Source organism: Apteryx rowi, unplaced genomic scaffold (genome assembly GCF_003343035.1).
Source record: "Apteryx rowi isolate R43461 unplaced genomic scaffold, aptRow1 scaffold_78, whole genome shotgun sequence".
In the NCBI taxonomy this organism is placed as follows: Eukaryota; Metazoa; Chordata; class Aves; order Apterygiformes; family Apterygidae; genus Apteryx; species Apteryx rowi.
This window is the reverse complement of record NW_020451071.1, coordinates 927449-945176: the sequence shown is the minus strand read 5'-3', so window position 1 is coordinate 945176 and position 17728 is coordinate 927449. Positions and strand designations below refer to the sequence as shown.

General features: G+C 41.0%; 1 protein-coding gene across 5 annotated transcripts in view; it reads left to right on the top strand.

Moving 5' to 3' along the window:
* BRF1 (BRF1, RNA polymerase III transcription initiation factor subunit) overlaps positions 1 to 17728 on the top strand; it is a 162505-nt gene that overhangs the window by 104953 nt on the left and 39824 nt on the right. For all 5 annotated transcript variants that reach the window (XM_026088659.1, XM_026088655.1, XM_026088657.1 and 2 more), the window contains 4 exons: positions 7415 to 7476; positions 9770 to 9851; positions 9949 to 10004; positions 11905 to 12161. In XM_026088659.1, coding sequence (XP_025944444.1) covers positions 7415 to 7476; positions 9770 to 9851; positions 9949 to 10004; positions 11905 to 12161 — 457 coding nt within the window. The remainder of the gene's footprint in view (positions 1 to 7414; positions 7477 to 9769; positions 9852 to 9948; positions 10005 to 11904; positions 12162 to 17728) is intronic.

Sequence of the window (17728 nt, the reverse complement as noted above, 5' to 3'; positions counted from 1 at the left end):
GCTCTGTTTTGCACTTCATCATGAGGGTTCAACCATTTGTATTTCTGTTCAAGGAAACTTGCTCCAGTTTATTGGACCATCATCTGAGCCAACCTTGAATTTTCAGTGAAGTCCTAAGAAAAGAAGTTAACTTCGTTTTGGAATTCTAATCAGCTAAAGTCAGCCTCTAAAATGTTGTATTTTGAGTCTCTTGCATCTTGCTAGCTTAAAAACTGTGTGTATACATGAGTGTATACATTTAATTTTTTTCCCAGTAGAATTCTTTAAAAAAAAATAAGAATAATCCAAGCAAAATTCCAGGATTTGCTTTTAAGTTCTCAGCACTGCAGAGCTCCCCATCTCGTTTTATTTGGGGCAGGGAGGGCAGTTCACTGCAGGTATAGATTTGATTCTAAATAAGACGTATGTCCTTCTGCTCAGGGGGGTGACTGCTGGCCAGGTGAGGATGCTGGGGTTTCTAAGTGCACTTAGTACCCACAGCAAGATCTGACTACTTAACCTGCTAGCTGCAGTTGCAGAAATGGTGCTTCAACACTTAAACATAAAACCAGCTGTTCCCTTTACAGCTGGCTCCTGTGTAAAGTGCTTGCTGTTTTACATAGTGATCTGGCAGCCCAGAAAAAGTGACTTGGAGGCTGTGATCTTAGCCTGGTTTCCTTTGCTGTCTGCTCTCCAGAGCTTAATCCAGCCCTAGCCCTCTGCATGAGCTGCAGCAGCACTTTACACTTGCGGAGTTTGAAGAGGGGAACTGATTAAGATGCTGGTCAGTTCTTCTCCCTGGCCTTTCCCTTTATATAAACTGTTACTGTTGGATACCCCTGCAGAGATTTAAAAAAATGCAGAAAATACAGGCCAGAAGGCACCAAAAGAAGGAAGGCTGGGGGAAGGGAAAAGAGAGAAAAGACGCCAAGAACACCATAAAATCCGGTGGAGGAAAATACAGCAGGGAATTGGTGACTTTTTTCCGAATCAGATGGAAAAGAGCAATAAGTAGGAGAAAGCCTCTGTCTTCATAGTCTCCATTTTAAAAACGTCCCGTCTTTTCAGTTCATAACTACAAAGGCAAGAGGGCATGCAGCTGTGGAGAGTGCTTAGGTCCGAGAGTGCGCCAGGCCTCACGTTGCACCTTTCACAGGAGGAGCTGGGTGTCCGTGCTGTAACTGCTGGATACCGAAATCACAAGTTGGAGAAGGCTTGTGTCTTTGTACTGGAGCTCGTACCATTGCAGTGCCTTGGAGCTGAAGAGCGTCATCTGTGATAGCTAATTAGTACGTTTCTGGGTGAACATTTGTCAGGCTGGTCATTGGTGGTTATTGGCTTCATCAGCAAAAAATAGCTTTTGTCATATTGTTGAGAGCAGTCATCTAAGCACTTAAGACGTGATCATGATAGCAAGAACTGTGATCTTAAAAAAGAATGAAGAGTAACATCAAGTGGGTTGCATAAGGGATTCTCTTTTTTTTCCACTGTTTTCAAAAGGTATTGAAGGGACACAAACATGAAAGAAGAAAAACATCTGCTGCTAGTTTTGAGGACAATATCAAGATGTTCTTCAGTTGAAAAGCTTAACTTTCAGCTGTATTTATTTTGGGAGGCTGAAAGGATTTCTTCCTAAGGGCTTTTTATTTTACTGTGTAGTTCAATAAGCATGAGCTTACCTTTTCTGAAAAAAATCTTCAGGATCAGAAGGGTATTGTTTATTGCTGGATCATTTTCTCTCTACCCGCTTCAAAATATATGTATCTGGGGAGATTTTTGGAAAGAATGGAATAATTAACTCTTTCTGTAATTAGTTAGTGTCCAAGCTAACAAATTTCCATGTCTGCTAGACTAGTGGCCTAACCTTTAACTAGATACAAAATGTGTATGTGTAGTTTGGTTAGGTCCTTCATGGACCGTGGGCTGAAACAATAGAATTTTTATTTTGGTGTGGATGTACTACCAGAAAAGCAGCATTTTTTTTTTTCAGTTTGAAATGTAGTTTATAAAAAAGTGTGCTCAGTAAATAATAAAAAGTTTCACAGTCACAATAACAGCCAGAGAAGACTGACTGCCGGAAAAGCGCTTCTCATAATCCACTGTAGGACCTTATGTATTTCATTAAGCGCACCCATCTACAATTCTGTTCCTGTGATGGGATAATTTTTCTGTGACCACACTATGGAAGTGGCTAATGCAAGGAGGCCCTCAGTTGTCCATCAGCTGCTGCCGAACAAAGGTAACACCTGAGCGCTTGTACATCCCTGTTTTTGAAAAGACGTAACCTTGCGCAGCCACTAGCTCGCACTTGCAATAGCGAGAAGGTATGTGGAATTTGTTTTATCAGATGAGGCTTTTTGCCCTTCATTTGCCCCTTCCCGGCTTCGCCTCCATGCTCCTTTCAGTCGGTATGCCCGAAGCTGGCCACTGGGTATTTTGGAGCGCGAACACTGGCTGTCCTAGTGCTCGTGGGAAGCGTGGCGCCGGACAGCGCCGYGTCCTGCCGTCTCCAGTCAGCAGGAATGAACGTTTCTGGGAAGAAGGGGCCTCACTGTTCATGGCGTGGTGTGTTTGCTTTCTCTTAAGAAGCTAGGAGGCTGGAAACTTGGCTTCAGCTGGAAAGGACCCCGTAACCTTGCCTTGGCAGAAGGAAATAATAATGTGACCGACTTCATTTATCTTTATGCTGTATGCATGGCCTCATGTGCTCTGTAGTCATTTAGACCTAAATTCTGATGTCGAATTGGCACTATGAATGAGCAGACTGTAATTTTCAAGGTGGATTCAGGTAGGATAAAAAAATAAACATCTTCACTTAAATATGGAAATGCAGTTCATGTATTTTTGTGACACATACTTTGTCGTTACGTGCGACTGATTTTACTCCATCCTTACATTTGGCTTTTCATTTGCGGCATATTTTTCTGCTGACAGCACATGACGACATTGTCAAAGACGTCTGGGGGAAATCCGAGCCTCTGGCAGTCGCAGAGAGAGTGCTTTGGGGTTTGGGGCACGGAGGGGTGGGCTGGAAACATGGAAAGAGGCGTCTTATCTGGAGTTCCCGTGTAGGGCAACAAGCAGTGAAATTGCCAGCAGTTGAAATTGCCAAGATAACCTTCCGGCCTGCTCCAAAAACTCCTAGCCCAATATTAATAAAGCTGGCAGCATACCCTGCTCGTACAGACTGTGCACACACCTGGCTTGACGTGTGCTTATTTGTACACAGACCCCCATCAATCCTTTTACACCACGCTTCATGCCGTGCTGCTGCTGCTGCTGCTGCTGCTGCTGCTGCTGCTGCTGCCTTTTCACATCCATTTCTCTTCCACACCTGATTGCTGCACCACTTTGCCCCACGTGTGCTGTTTCCGCCCCCCTCCCTGTTACTCAGGCTTAATGACTGTTCTCCTCATTCACCCCAGTAAATCAGTTTTCTTCCCCTCCAGATGGGTTCTTGTCCTCTCTGATCAACTAATCAATTATATTCTAGGGGAGCTGTTCGTTTTATTTTTGCTTGAAGCTACCGCCTTCTGGTAGAGCTCCTTGGAGCTCCAAAAGTGGCGCCAACGCCTCTCGTCAGAGGTAGCTGCAAAAGCAGTTGTGTCCTGCTGGGTTCCTCGGATGGTCTGCAGGATGTTTTAGTGGCTCCTGTTGTTTTAATCCCTCCCTGGAGAGCAATAATGAATCTGACTGTTCCTGCTGCCTGTGCTCGGGGGTCAGGTATTTGGTTTGTCGTTTATGCATTTTTGCTAATGAAAATACCTCTCCTGGCTATTTTTAGATTGTGCCATGGTCTGGCCCCAAAGCGTTTCGAATCTAGCATTGTGTTGAATGGGCAGAAGGGTTCTTTGTTTAAACCCGTTCAGTTCTTTGGCTGCTATGAAATCATGTGCCACAGGTTGTATGTGCTGCATGGGACAGGAGATCCAAGTGCCTGCCGTTACCTGAGCTTCAGAGGATTTCCTGAGAAGTGTTCAGCCTTCACTGATGTCTGTAAGGAAATCCTCTTATCTGGGCACTGCAGTAAATAGTTCTGCCTCCTGTAATAGAAAAACACACTCTTAAAACGTCTGTTTTTAAAAATGTGGGTTTTTAAAATATATCAGCTAGAATTATTCCTTTGTAATAAATCCCCGTAATATTGTGCTATATATACATTTAACTAGATACATAGAGGTAGAGAGAGGGGGAGAGAATGTGTTAAAAGAGGGGTTAGTATGCATTCAGTAATGACGGGAACTGTAAATAATCCTCCAGGTTTACAAACCTAATCCAGTATGTCTGTTTGTAGCCCTCATGTCTGCTAAAGCTGGTTGGCAAAGATGTTAAAGGCAGTTAATAAAGGGCTTTTTTGCTTTGTATTTTTAAATATTCTGGGAACTGGCTGGGTGACAGTATTAAGTTACAAGAATATAACTGATTCAGGACCTTGACTGAAAGCCCTGGAAGCACCCGTCTTCCTCCGGTTGCAATAGAGAAATTAGGTGAGTAAGGAATAGACTGCTTCTTTCTCTAGTCTGAACTGGATTTGGGGGTTTTGTTGTTTTTAATGTAGAACTTATTTTTTTGTGCGTGCCCTGCCATAAAGCCGTCGTTTTTCTTAACCAAAGAAATCCGCAATGTATGCGCACCATGTCACATGACACTGTTGCTTTTAAATAAGCCTTTAAGAGGTTGGACCAGATGTCGGCCACATCTGTGTTTTCGTTTCATTGAAAATTTCATTTCAACCCCTTTTATTAAAGGAGAAAATGATCGTTTAGAAATTGTTTTGAAAAGTTTAGCAGCTGGGAAGATCTTTGTGGCATATAAAAACCTACGGGCCGTAGTTTCTGTGCCCCGGAGTGAGCTGTATAACATATAGCAGAGGAATGTTTATAGCTGGTAGGGTCTGCTCGTGTTGGAAGGGACGGCTATGAAAAGTTTTGGATCAAAATGGATGAGTTCAGTTCGGAATTGGCATTCTATAACAAAACTTAGGTTTTTGGGGTTTTTTTAGTGGAAGTGTTAAACTAGGGGTTTGAAGGTACCTTCTTTTCTGAAGAACTCCTTGAATTTAATGAATATCTATCACGTTGGCAGCAAAAAGGACTACTTGCAGGCAGAGTGGATACCCTGCAACTACTCCCCGTACGGCTATCCTGGGGTCTAAGAAATGCTTCTTATGTATAACTTGCTTCTGGATTCCTCTCTGCAGTTTACCAGTTGGCGAATGATTTTTCTGTCCCCGTTGCTAATTGATCCAATGAGAAAAGCTGGCACCTAATTCAATAACACGTTATAGGTAAAATGACATGTGAAATTGTTCATCATGCCTGAAATTTCATCATTTTCAGTCTGGCTGTATAGGGAAACAGACATCTACTGTCCTGTGACATATTAAACTTTAAATCTCTGATCCAAAAATACAGCGGCGTATAGGGGAAGTGAGGTGCTTAATGATGAATAAAAGCTGTTGCAGTTCAGTGGGGATATTTTTATTATTCGTAAGATGCTCTGGCAGTCTTTGCAGCAAATAATTTTGGGATGCACAGAATTTTATGTCAAGCTGAGCTGTGACTTGGGTCCAGAATAGTTCTCCAACACAGATACCAAATTTTGATTTTCTAGCCTGAGATTTTTAAAACCTACTAGTGATTTTTGAGAACGGTTCCCTTTTTCTTTTTCCCTAATTCCAAGCCTATGTAAACATACGATATTTTTGTTTATCCAGTGAAGGTCTTTCTTGATTCAGATAAACCACATTGAAATTTTTGTTTGTTTTACAAAAATCTTGAGGGGAAGAAAGAGCAGATGAAACAAAGAGGGGGAGACAAGCTCCTTCCTGTGCCTCCGCACAGTGGTTAAAGCACTTGCCCAGAGACCCTGTTTTAATCCCATTTCTGCACAGACTCCCTCAGACCTAGGAGATAAGTTGTTCTGGCCTGGTGCACTCTGCTTTCGAGCTATGATATTTTGTGTAAGGAATGAAACTTTCCTTGGATCCAGGTGTGCAATCTCCGGGAAAGGCGTCTTGGACACTGGACTGCAGTATTTAATCCTTTTTGCCGTGAATATTTAACCCTGTGGTTTCATGTGCTTTAGGCAACCGGTTTAAATGCTTGAGTTTTGCCAAAGAGAGGATTATCTGGGAGCGCTCGTGTTTCCTACCCCTGCTCGTTTCCGCTCAAATCTCAAGGCCCTGCATCGCAAAACTGCCATTTGATCAGTGAGGTCCTGCACCGGCGGGATCCCCCTGCGCGTCCCAGCGCCGCCCTTCTCGCTAGCTCTGCATTTGGGAAAAAATACCAGATTGGGGGAATCAGACTCTTCAGAGGTCTTGAGAAACGGGGAGGCACGTGAGCACGAGCGGGGAGCAGCAGCCGTGAAGGTGCTAGGCTGTTCTGCAGCGCTTTATTTTTAGTTTGCAGATTGTTTTTCTTTTTTTTTTCTTTTTCCTGCAAGAAAACTGGTTATCTGTTGCCCAATCCTGATTAAATGGACTGGAGAGGACTGGATTGCTTCCTTTCTCAGAATATGTCTTCCTTGAATAATTTATTTTCTTCTTTACCTGGACTGCGTTAATAGTGCCTTACTACTGTACATGAATATGATGTTGAAAACCAGTTTTTGCTGCTGTAAATTATGCCAGTACCTAATTAGGCCTCCGTTTTGTGCTGTTGCACTTTTTAATGGATAGAATAAAAACCCCTCTGTTTTCAGAAGTCTTAAGTATAAAACTATATAGAGTAAAACTGTAATTAAGGAAACTCATTAATGCTGAGCATATATCTAGACCCTTTCATAGCTTTTAAAAATTATTTTAAATTTTGGAAATGTTTTAATAATTCCTGTTTTCCAGATGGAAAAACTAATATACATCTTTTTTACAGAATTGATGTGGGTTAAGTGGTTCCAAAAAATCAGATGATAAGTCAGAGTCAAGACTGAAGCCAGGGGAGGACTGTCAGCACGATGTAGCATTCACTGGTCCGTGCTGCTTCCCTGATAACCAAAAATATTTTCTAAGTCATAATTTACAGACGACTCCTTGACCTGCGGGCTCTGACAGAAAAATTCGTGTTATGACGAAAGAAAAATGGTGTCATCGTCCTAAAATGGCTTCCCCGGCTTCATAGAGAACATGTGTGGCTGTAAACTAAAAAGGAAAAAAAAAAGAAAGAAAAGCTACTGGAAATGCCGGACAGATTTTYGGTACTGAAGAGGGCCGTACCGCTTCCCGAATTGTAACTTTTTTCGGAGTGGTGAATGTCAGTCTGCCCGCACCCCTCCTGAAAATAACCGGGCACATGGGAAGCCTCGCTGGTGAAAGCGGAAGGATGACAATTCCTCAAAGACGGTCGCTTTGCTACGTGTTGCTTTACCTGCGAAGCTGAACTGCCATTGACTCTGAACGCGCGTGCACCTAATTAAAATGTGTTCTTTTGTGTAGGTGAGAATACGGGCGACGGTGAATTAGATCTCAGTGGAATTGACGACAGTGAAATAGATAGGGTAAGGCATCGTTTCGTCCTGCGCCTYGCTCCGTTTGCGTACCGGAGAAGGAAAAACCCTTCTCGTCTGCTCTGTCCTCTCCCCTCCCTGCCTCTCCACTCCAGCAGCGCTTGGTTTTGGTGTGTATAGAGGTTCGAGTGATTTCGGCGATCGGAGTTCAAAACCAATGTTCATGCAAGCCCGTGAACTGAGTGTGGTCCTTGCCCGTTTTATGTATAAGGGACTGTTGCTGCTCTTTCTGGAATAATTGTATTTTAGAACATCCTTTACTCTTAAGAAGGACTTTTAAAAGTTTTTTKGTAGCTCTAAATTTATTATTTAATTAAGAGATATTCAACATATGATGCTGCCATGGAAACTGAACTGTAGAAACGGCATGCACAGCTTCCGTGCTCCTTCAAAGGTTTCTGCAACATCTTCTCTGTTTATTATTATTTGTGTGGCAGTGAAAGATATCCTTTACTGTATGGCCCGAATATAGGTGACAGACAGCTGTGGAAAATGACTTATTGAAGGCCACCCAGCAGGTCAACGCTTGAACACAAGACAGAGGCCAGCTCTTCTGATCCTTAGTGTGATGCCTTCTCCAGTCAACATGCTGGTTTGAAGGGAAAGGTGTCATTTGAACAACTAATGCTAATGCTACCCACTCCTTTAGGAATACTAAGTCTTTGAAAGTTATGGGGTTGCACAGATATTGCTAAGAATTTAAGTTGATCTGCAGAATATTGTTGGTGATGGATGAATGAGTAGGAAAAGGCTCAGCTTGGCATCAGCAGTGAAAGCAGGTTGGTCAGGCTGGCAGTTAGAGAAAGTGTCTTGTAAATGGGGTAAACTTGGTACGGAGGTAGCAAGGAGACTGTAAATGTGAAACCTCACGGAGGTGATTTTAATGCTTTTCAGTATAACAGAGCCATAATTTAAATGAAAGCTGGGAAAGAGCAAACAGATTTTCTCCTCCTTCTAGATGCTGCGGTGAGGTCATAATTCTGCTTTTAGGACCTCACATTCATTTCCATGGCAATAGAGGGTAATATTGTAAGCCCAAGATTATGAACTCTCTAAAAGTGTAAGCAGGATGAATAACTGAGCTATGAGGAAACGAGTTTTTATTATTATGACCTGCCTTTAATAGAAGCAGATGAAGCAGTGAAAATATTGGTCTGATAAACCAGCAGTAGCAGAGCGGTATTGTTTGCCTTGTTTGTCCTGGTAGGAAGGACTCCTCCCTGCATTATTTTTACTTGATTAGAGCGATTTTTCTCATAAAATCCTTATGTGCACCGTTTACTTTGGAGAAAATCTGGAAGGCTAAAAAATATAAAATGTAGAAATATCAAATTGTTTTACTAGCACTTAAACAGCATTTACAAGTTTTGGGTCAGCTCTGTAAAACTAAAGTGTCTTGTTCATGAAAGATGATCCAATTTGTCTTCTCCGTTCTGCAGAAGTTCCTCATTCCCAAAGAGCATCAGAATTACAGAACCTTTGCTTCATGGACAGTTGTGCTAAATATTGGCTTGACTTTTATACCTAAGTAATTGAAGAAGGAGATCTCCCTCCCTCCCTCCCTCCCTTCCTCCCTCCCTCCCTCTGTCATTCTGTCTTTCTGTCTGTAATTTATCTGAATAGTTCTAGGTGTGTTTTTCAGCTCCACACATACTAATGATGTTACTGAAACTAAATGRAAGTAACTGAAAAAGTTTAGATATGGGCACTGAACCCAACTCTCTAAAAGCTGGAGGACTAAAATACCAACAAACTAAACCAGTTTCATCCTCACAGCCATGGCAGTGAACTAATAATCTTAATAACTATGCCTAAACCTTCACAGAAACCTAGCCAGAAGACACATGTTTCTGTTTTGGTAGCACAGAGCAATGGTTTCCATCCTGTTTTGAATTATAGACCACCATCAACACGCAGAATTACTTGCAGACTACTGTGTTGTCATGGCAGTCTCTCATATCATCTGAAAAAGATCATGGAAACAGGACCACTCTGTAGGTTAATTATGGACCACTTGCAATGAGTCCGGGATGGCTGTTGGTCACCCATCATAGTTTGGAAATCACTGGCTACCATTGGTGTTTTAAAACATGCCATTGTTTCTGCTAGCTTTAGAAGTTACTAGAAATGCTCTGATTCTTGCCGCTTGGTTATATGTTCCTTTGTTAATGTATTTTTAAAAACAAAATGTGACTAAACCTTGCCAGTGTTTTTTCAATTCAGTTTTTTTCTATGGTTTTCAAGTTGATTTCTGAAAGTAGATGAACTTTGTTTTGCTTTTTAGTATATACTTAACGAAACAGAAGCTCAGATAAAAGCAGAGCTGTGGATGAAAGAAAACGCAGATTATTTGAAGGAACAAAAAGGTAAGTATATAGGACTGAAATTCTCCTTTTGGACAGTGTTGCTGAAACATACAGTCTATGTAATCTTCATGCCGGTTACCCTTTTGTCATCTTTCAGAAAAAGAAGCGAGAATAGCAAAAGAAAAAGAACTTGGGATTTATAAAGAGCACAAGGTATAAAACTGTGTACTAATTGTGTTTGTTTGAAAATGTCCTGGAAATTCATTACATCTGTTGATCAACTGCATGTAGGATGTGTGGGGATAATGGTACAGGTCACCACTAAGCCAGCAAAACTTATTATATGTCTACATGTTATTGAAATGCAAGGCTCTAAGTTTTCAGGTGGTGAGTAAAACACTTTCTTCTTGCCTGAACTTTTTAAAAAATTACTATTACGAGAAAATGCTTTGCACTGCAAATTCGGAGCTAGTTCACTGCATTTATGATTGCTGTCCTAATTGCTTGCTTATTTAAATACAATTCTTAAGACATGCCTGATTTTTTTTTAATGTGTGCATGTTGAATTTGTTTGTGCTTGCTATAACTTCAGTAGTTTTCTGGGCTGTTACAATAATGATTTCTTTATGAAGAACTGAACAGATCTTTGTTACAGTAACTTGAAGGAATATTTTGTTCTACCTTTCATAAAGAATGTGACATTTATGTTAACAAATGGCATGTCCTGTCTCCAAGTTTAGCAGTTTAAAGCAGCCTAATTGGCCGCGTATTCACAATTTACAGCATTAGTATTTTGTGTAATTGAGCAAATGACAAGTCAAATCTGTGCACAATCTTCCACATGCAACTAAAAATCCATGTTAGTTTTTAGTGTGTATATCCTATATCTTTTTTTTTTTGACTAATGTGAAAGACAGAGTTTCCTACTTCCCCTAGGTATTTCAGCAATAACAACAAAACCAGACAATGAACCACTGTTTTATGCCTTAGAGTTTCTCATTCATCCCGCACTTACAGAGACGTGGCATTCTACCAGCAATTTTCAAAATTGTATAACTCTTTGGCACAGAAGAGTAGCCCAGACACCCACCTTTTTGTTCTGACAACATAGGAGTTTTTCTGTAACTCTGTATTATTTCTGACAGCTAGAGTAGAGCTTGATTAATAGAGTGCTTTCCAATTTCAAGGTAGCACTTGACCCGCGTAGGTAAACAGAGGGGCTATTATCCATTAAAAAATAAATCTCCTGCAGAGCTTGGTGTTAAAACCTTCTTTTGAAAAGGCAAATGCCGAATGAGAAACAGAGGATCTTTTTTGTCTACCTACCCAGGCATGAGACATGGATAGAAATGTTCTCCAGTGTCGTTTCTCTTTGTCTGAGTTGGTGCAACATCAGACTGTAAAGGTTAATGTTAGTCTTGGGTTTGCAACGCTTGGCCAAGATGGGAGGCCGCCTCTTGTGTGCAGGTGACGTCACCGCTGCGCTCGCTGTGCGTCCGTGCCGTCCTGTTCCTTATCCCTCAGCATTCACGCCAGTCCACGCTTATAAAGCTGCTTCTGCTATTCTTGGCCTTTCTCGGTTTGGGGGAAGAGCTGGGTGAATATTCTCACTTGCAGCTTTCAGACCTCATCTAAAGTTCTGTTGTAGTTTTGATACAGACTTATCGGAGATGGAGTAGTAACCCATCTTGCCTCTAATTTTGAAGGCGATTTTAGAGGGGGAATTTCTTTATTTACCTGTTGGGTGATCTTATCAGGATCCCAGTTCCTGTAACAGGAGTACGTTCCATTTTTTTCCACGTGTGAGAAATGGCCCGTGTTTCTTTTCTGGCAGCAATACAAATACGAAACACTTATCTAGCTAAAGAATTTGTAATAAACCGTGTGGGCATTTGGCAAAAATACAAAAGGGCGCACTTATCTCTTGGAGAAAAGCGATCCCTTGCTCCTGTTCAGTGGCAGGGCAGGGAGCGCTGGCTTCAGCCGAACGGCACCACCTACCCTGTGCCCCTGACAGCAGCACCTGCAGCAGGACTGCTGAACTGCAGGTCGCCCTTCAGTTTCCGAAAAATTTTGTTTGTGTCTACATCACTAATTTTATATTTTAATTAAGCCAAAGAAATCTGCAAAGAAGCGGGAGCCAATTCAAGCCAGCACAGCAGGAGAGGCAATTGAAAAGATGTTAGAACAGAAGAAAATCTCAAGTAAAATTAATTATAATGTGCTAAGGGACCTGAACAGCAAAGGAAGTAACACACCAAAGAAAGAGGATGACAGCACTGATGACAGCACCAACACCAAGAAGCTGTCAAGAAGAAAATCTATTGCCAGTAGGAATATAGCCAACCCTGTAAACAGTGTGGGAAAAAGGTACTGCAATTGTTCATTTATATCTCTGTCTGTGAGACTGTCTATGTATCTTTCTGAGCCAGGCAACGTAGGTACTGAAACATTTGTTTGAGGCTAAAATAATGCTGGGGCTCTGTTTTTATTTATTTTGCCTGCAGCACTGCGGTGGAACCTTATTTATAGTTCACATATGAGAGGGCTGTTTTGGTGTGAGTTAAATCATCATGGAGCAAAAAAAAAAAAAAAGACGTCAGTGGAAATTCATAAATGTGAATCTTTCAGCCATGGGCACCTTTTCTTCATATATCCCTGGCATTTGTGGTCCTTCCTTTCTAAGTTGTCTGTATTCACTGACATGACACTAAATGTTCTAAAGCTTTGGCTTTTTTGCTTGATTTGAAAAATATAGTCCCCATCTGTTTTGACAGCTAGCTGTTTTGATTAGCTTTTATTTGAGTCTTATTCCAAACTTTTGTTGTTAATTGATGACACAAATATAAAGCTGTACAGTAAATACGCTTGTCGGTTTTCTCGTCTGCATTTGCAAATGTTTTATAGTGTGATGAAAGCTACTATTTTAATGAGTAAAATATTCAGCCTTGCTGGGCAGATTTGTAGTGTGCTGTGAAGTGTGTAAGGAGATTGATGTGTGCTATCTGCAATATTCAACGGTTTTATTAGTCTTCAGTTTATGAAATCACATCAGATGATCATCTGRACAGCCTCCATATATAGTAATTTCTTATTTGGACGTTATATACTTATTTCTTGCCTGAAAGACATAGCTGCTTGCTTCCAGAAGTGTAGGCCCTACGCCACGAGGAAATTTAGGCTTTTAATTCCGAAATGTTAGGTGGTGTCCCTGCGCCGTGGCTTAGATGGAGGCGCGTGTCGCAGCGGAGAGCGGCTGCAGGGCAGGGGAGCGAGCAAGGGACGGAGCACGGGGTTTCCGAGCGGGACGGCGGCGCGGCCTTTTTCATCCTAAATGAAGCAGGTTTTGGGGGCGGGCGAACGACAGCCAGCCGCAGGGTGCGGAAGGGTCTGTTCAGGCCGGCATGGGAGACGTGGGAGAGCTGAGCCGGGGCYGTCGGCAGGGACGGGGAGTCCCTGCCCCTTGGCAGCTCAGCAACGTGAGCGTCATTAGAGGATAAAAGCCTTATTTCGACATGATTTGTAGCGTTCGGCTTCTAAGCCAAAGCTGAAGGCTGCTCGTGTAGCCTTACTGTCACTGGGACACGGATTTTTGTAATGTAACAGTTTTTTTTCCTAGTCTCTCTTTATTCTGCATTTTACCCAGATGGCTTCACCTTTGTTCAACTTCTTACCCTTAATATCAACAGCTTTTCTGTCCAGTTCTTTGCTCACTGAGGGTTTTAGTCTCCTGTATAAGTTTCTCCTTACGGTCACGTCTAATGACCCAAGCACACAGATTTTCCACTAGCGAAGGAAAGCAAAGATGCATTTAGCATTAACTACCAGCACTTAACATAGGTGTTATTTGATTTAACAGGTATAAATGAGTCATATTTATGGTATTTGTAGCAAAATAAGGCTCTGATTCAGTTGCCCGGAATGAAACGGTGCGATGGGAAGTAGGGGCTGGTGAGTATCCCGTTGCATTAGGCCGTAAGGGTGACAGTCTGGCTGCTTTGCCCCATCCCTGCCTTGTCTCTCCGAGGCCTCGTTTTCGGAAGCATTGGGCACTTGGCGCTCCTGTTGAAGGCGGCATGTTAAATGCTTAACAGGTGTTAAACTCGTTGGAAAACCACGCCATAAATATTTAATTTAACAGTGGTGCAACTTGAAAAGGTTTCTGAATAAATACAAATCAGTATTTTCCAAAAGCAGGTAATAAAGGATGTTTATTTTTCCCCTTGAGGGCCTGAAGTACGTCCTTAAGATGCATAACAGAGTTCTCTGATGATGATTAGCAGATCTCAGATACAAAAAATTTTGCAGCAAGACTCTTCAGAGAAGGTTGAGGATACATGCAGATACATGAGTTAAGAAGATTTTGCACTCCGGATCCAGGCAGTGTTCTTGCTTAAATAATATCAAGGACATGGGAAACCATTAGTGGTTTTTTTTGCTTACAAGTAAAGATTTATGACATACTTTTGATTTTTTTGCTAGTAGTCTAAATGCCATGCCTTTTAAATGGCATGCATAAATTTCTGTATTCAGCTTTGTTCTTATATGCCGTTGCATTCATTTCCTTTGTTCAGCATTGTTCCTCTGAGAGGTGAATGGCTAAATACTTTTCCAGTGATACAAAAATCATGGTAATTTATATGCAATTAATAATAATGCAAACCCTGAGCATTGCTCATTAGAAAATGAATGAAGCCCATAATATATCCGTATCCAGGAGGCATTTGCAGAGATCTTGCTAACCATTTTGGTTTGTAGTGATTTACAATCCTGCATGTTTATCTTTATGTCTTAAATATTTGGTAAACTGTTCTGACTGCAGTAGCACCTTGCTTTAATCCAATCCTTCAGTTCAGCTGAGTTATAGTCAGGTTTTAAAGAGCTACTGCTTTAGTCCTGATCCCAATTAAAAGGTACCAATACCAAGCTACTGTGTGCTCGACAGACTAGGAAAGGAGTGCTGGTTCTTGGTGATTAAAGCAGAGATAAAGAAGTAGTACAGTAGATTTTTTATAAAGAGATATCTTTATTGCTTTCCATTTGTAAGCCAATATTTTACATACCCCACTTGGTTTGGTCTAATACTGTAGCTAAGTTGGTCATGCATCCCAGAAATCATCTTCATGTGCTGTTTGTAGTGCACTGCAAATAGGAAGCTGATCTTCATCACCATCTTTCTAATTGTCCCTTGCTATCAGCTACTGTGCACTGTTATTTCTGGGGAAAGGATCTGGATTATCTTTAAAGAAAGAGGTTGTCCCAGGCAGACATGGCGTAATTTCTGGGTGGTTTCTCCTTTTTTAATATTGCAAAAAATACCAGTTAGAGTATTAATCAGTTACATTATTGGGGAAAAAAAAACTTTTGTTTACTGATTTTATAATGATAAGCCAATTTTGCAGTTTTGGTAAAAGTTGCTGATTTCCATCACATTTATAAACAGTTGGAATGCTAAGCATGTTTCAGGGAGCATCCTTGAACTGGATATTCTTTCAGTAAATGGCCCTTTTAATATTTATTGTAACTTTATTTATTGTAACTTTATTATTTAACATAGCTGTCTTTGGTTCCAAAGATGGTAGAATTTATCTGCATATTATTTCATAAAAAAATCCTAATTTTGAAATCTTAGAATTGCTTGCTTTTTTCTGATATTTTGCTAAAAAAGTACTTTCAAATAATTATTTTAAGGATCATGCAAAGATCTTTGTTTTTAGATGAATAGATATTATATATCAGTATTTTCAGAAGCAAACTGGATTTCTGAGAAATTTTCTTCACCACAAATGCTGTACGACTTTTTGAGTTTAAGAAAAAGACAAATTTCCCAGAATTATTCTGGGGTTGTACTTAATGCATCTGTCAACATGGTAGGAAACTGGTAAAGGCAGTGTAAGTAATTTTAAGAAAGCTTATTTTGTGTAAATAGTTTTCATTACTTTTCTTACTGCCTTTTTTTTTTGTTCTAGTGGGTATCAAGATTGGTGCTTCATAAGAAAAAGTCATTTCATTCTCTGTGTGTTACAGAGATGTGGCACAGTGGATGTTACTCTAATAGATGCTGCAACTTTAATTTCAATTACCAGTTGCACAGTTCATCTTCACTAATATCTTCTGTGCATATGAAACAGGTGTCATATAAGTATAATATGTTGAATTCCTGGAAAATAATAATTGCCACTTTGAGCTACTTAAAACCTAAATTCTAGTTAGAACAGAGTTGTGCTCTTGAGTTCTTCAAGTACGGTAAAGAGGGGGTTTAGGTCTGGAAGCTTTTGATTAGAAGCTTAATAATTTATTTTATATTTACTTGACCTGAATTTTATAACATTACTCGTGAAGTGAAATCTGTCGTACCATGAAAATAGAACAAAAAAGCCTTTCAAGTCACTACTTTTTAAAAAATTTGAGCCTGTTTATTGCTATGTACTTGAAATTGGTAATGATATCAGAGAGGACAGGATGTATTATCAGGGGAATAAATGTGTCAGGTTAATCTCCTGAAGAACTTGCCTTGGAAGAAATGAAGCAGCGCTGCAAAGCACAGCTGAATCCACTGTAATAAGACAACGTTGTTCTGAATGAAAGCATATGCATATGTAATAGAAAAGCAAATCATGCTTGCTGTGAATATGACAAAAGCCCTTGGTAGAGTTTTCAGATTTGGTTAGATTTCAAAATGCCCCTCCAGATTCTCTGCCTGGTCTCGGCTGCATTTACGGGCCGTGCCTTTCGCTGGTGAGCGCTGGCCTTTAGCCGTAGGGCTCCGTGCGGGCGCCTGAGTCACAAGGTCTGGCTGTTGCTAACYGCCCGTCCGAAGCGCTGGGGACTGGTGCCGCTGGTCAAGTTCCTGGCCGTGGAAGGACGCTTTCAATTAGCATCTGCTCCCGCTAAATTTTTCTTGTCTTTTCAAGGGGTCTTATGACGCCAGAAAAATCCCCTTTATCATTAGAGAGAATGTCTGGAATACTGCATGTCCGACTTTTTGCTCTGTAAGTGGAAGTTTGATTTGATCTGATTGGTTTTGCTGGATGATTTTCGGTAAAGTTATGTCGAAGAAAGGCCGTCGGCACCTACGGGCTGCTTTGCTCTRTTGGCTATTTTGCAGCCTGGCAGCTCAGGTGCTGGAGCAAGAGGGCCTGAAATGCTCTTGGTSTTCTCCAACCTGAAAACTTTCTCTTCAATTGCATTTTTTGATACTGTGAATGTCCAGCAGGATCTGTATCTTTTTTTCCCTGGTGAAGAGGAAGGAAAGAAGCCCCCAAACACCTGTTTCCTTCTCATCTAGGATCACTAATAATTTTATTTTTTTGGTTTACTGTTTGCACAGACAGAGCTGTTGTACTGCGTGACAGGCCATTTCATTGCTGGACATTATTAACTCAGCTGGAAGTCTGAATGTCCATAATGCTTATGCTACATTTACCATCACTTGTAATTTGTTTTTATAAACCCAAAGCAAACAGGTTTTTGCTTTGAATGTGCAATGTTTTTATTTTATTTTACAGTGTGAGACTGGTATTTACAGAGGGGAAGAGGGTGAGCTCCGTTTTTCCAGATTACTTAGATTGATCCAGGACAGCATGAAACAAAGTTCATTTTAAATAATCCAAGGCATTCCTGGGCATCTGAAAAAAAAATGCAAGTGATTAGTCTGTTATGTTTCTGCCTAGCTTATATAGCAATTAGACCCAGGTATTTCCTTTGGTTACAAAGCATTTTGAGTCACTGCATCCAGAAAAGAGCTGGGTGTTTCAGAACCCCTTTTAGTAGGAAAAATAACATTAAATGATGGTTTAAAAAGTTTGGACGTGGGTATGGTAGAAGTTCATTGCTCGCGGCTGACGCGGGAGCCTGGTAGGCTGATGTGCGCGTGCCGGGATCCCCTCCAGGTTCGCTTTTTGTGACAGAGCAGAGCTTTGAAAGAGGGAGAGAAG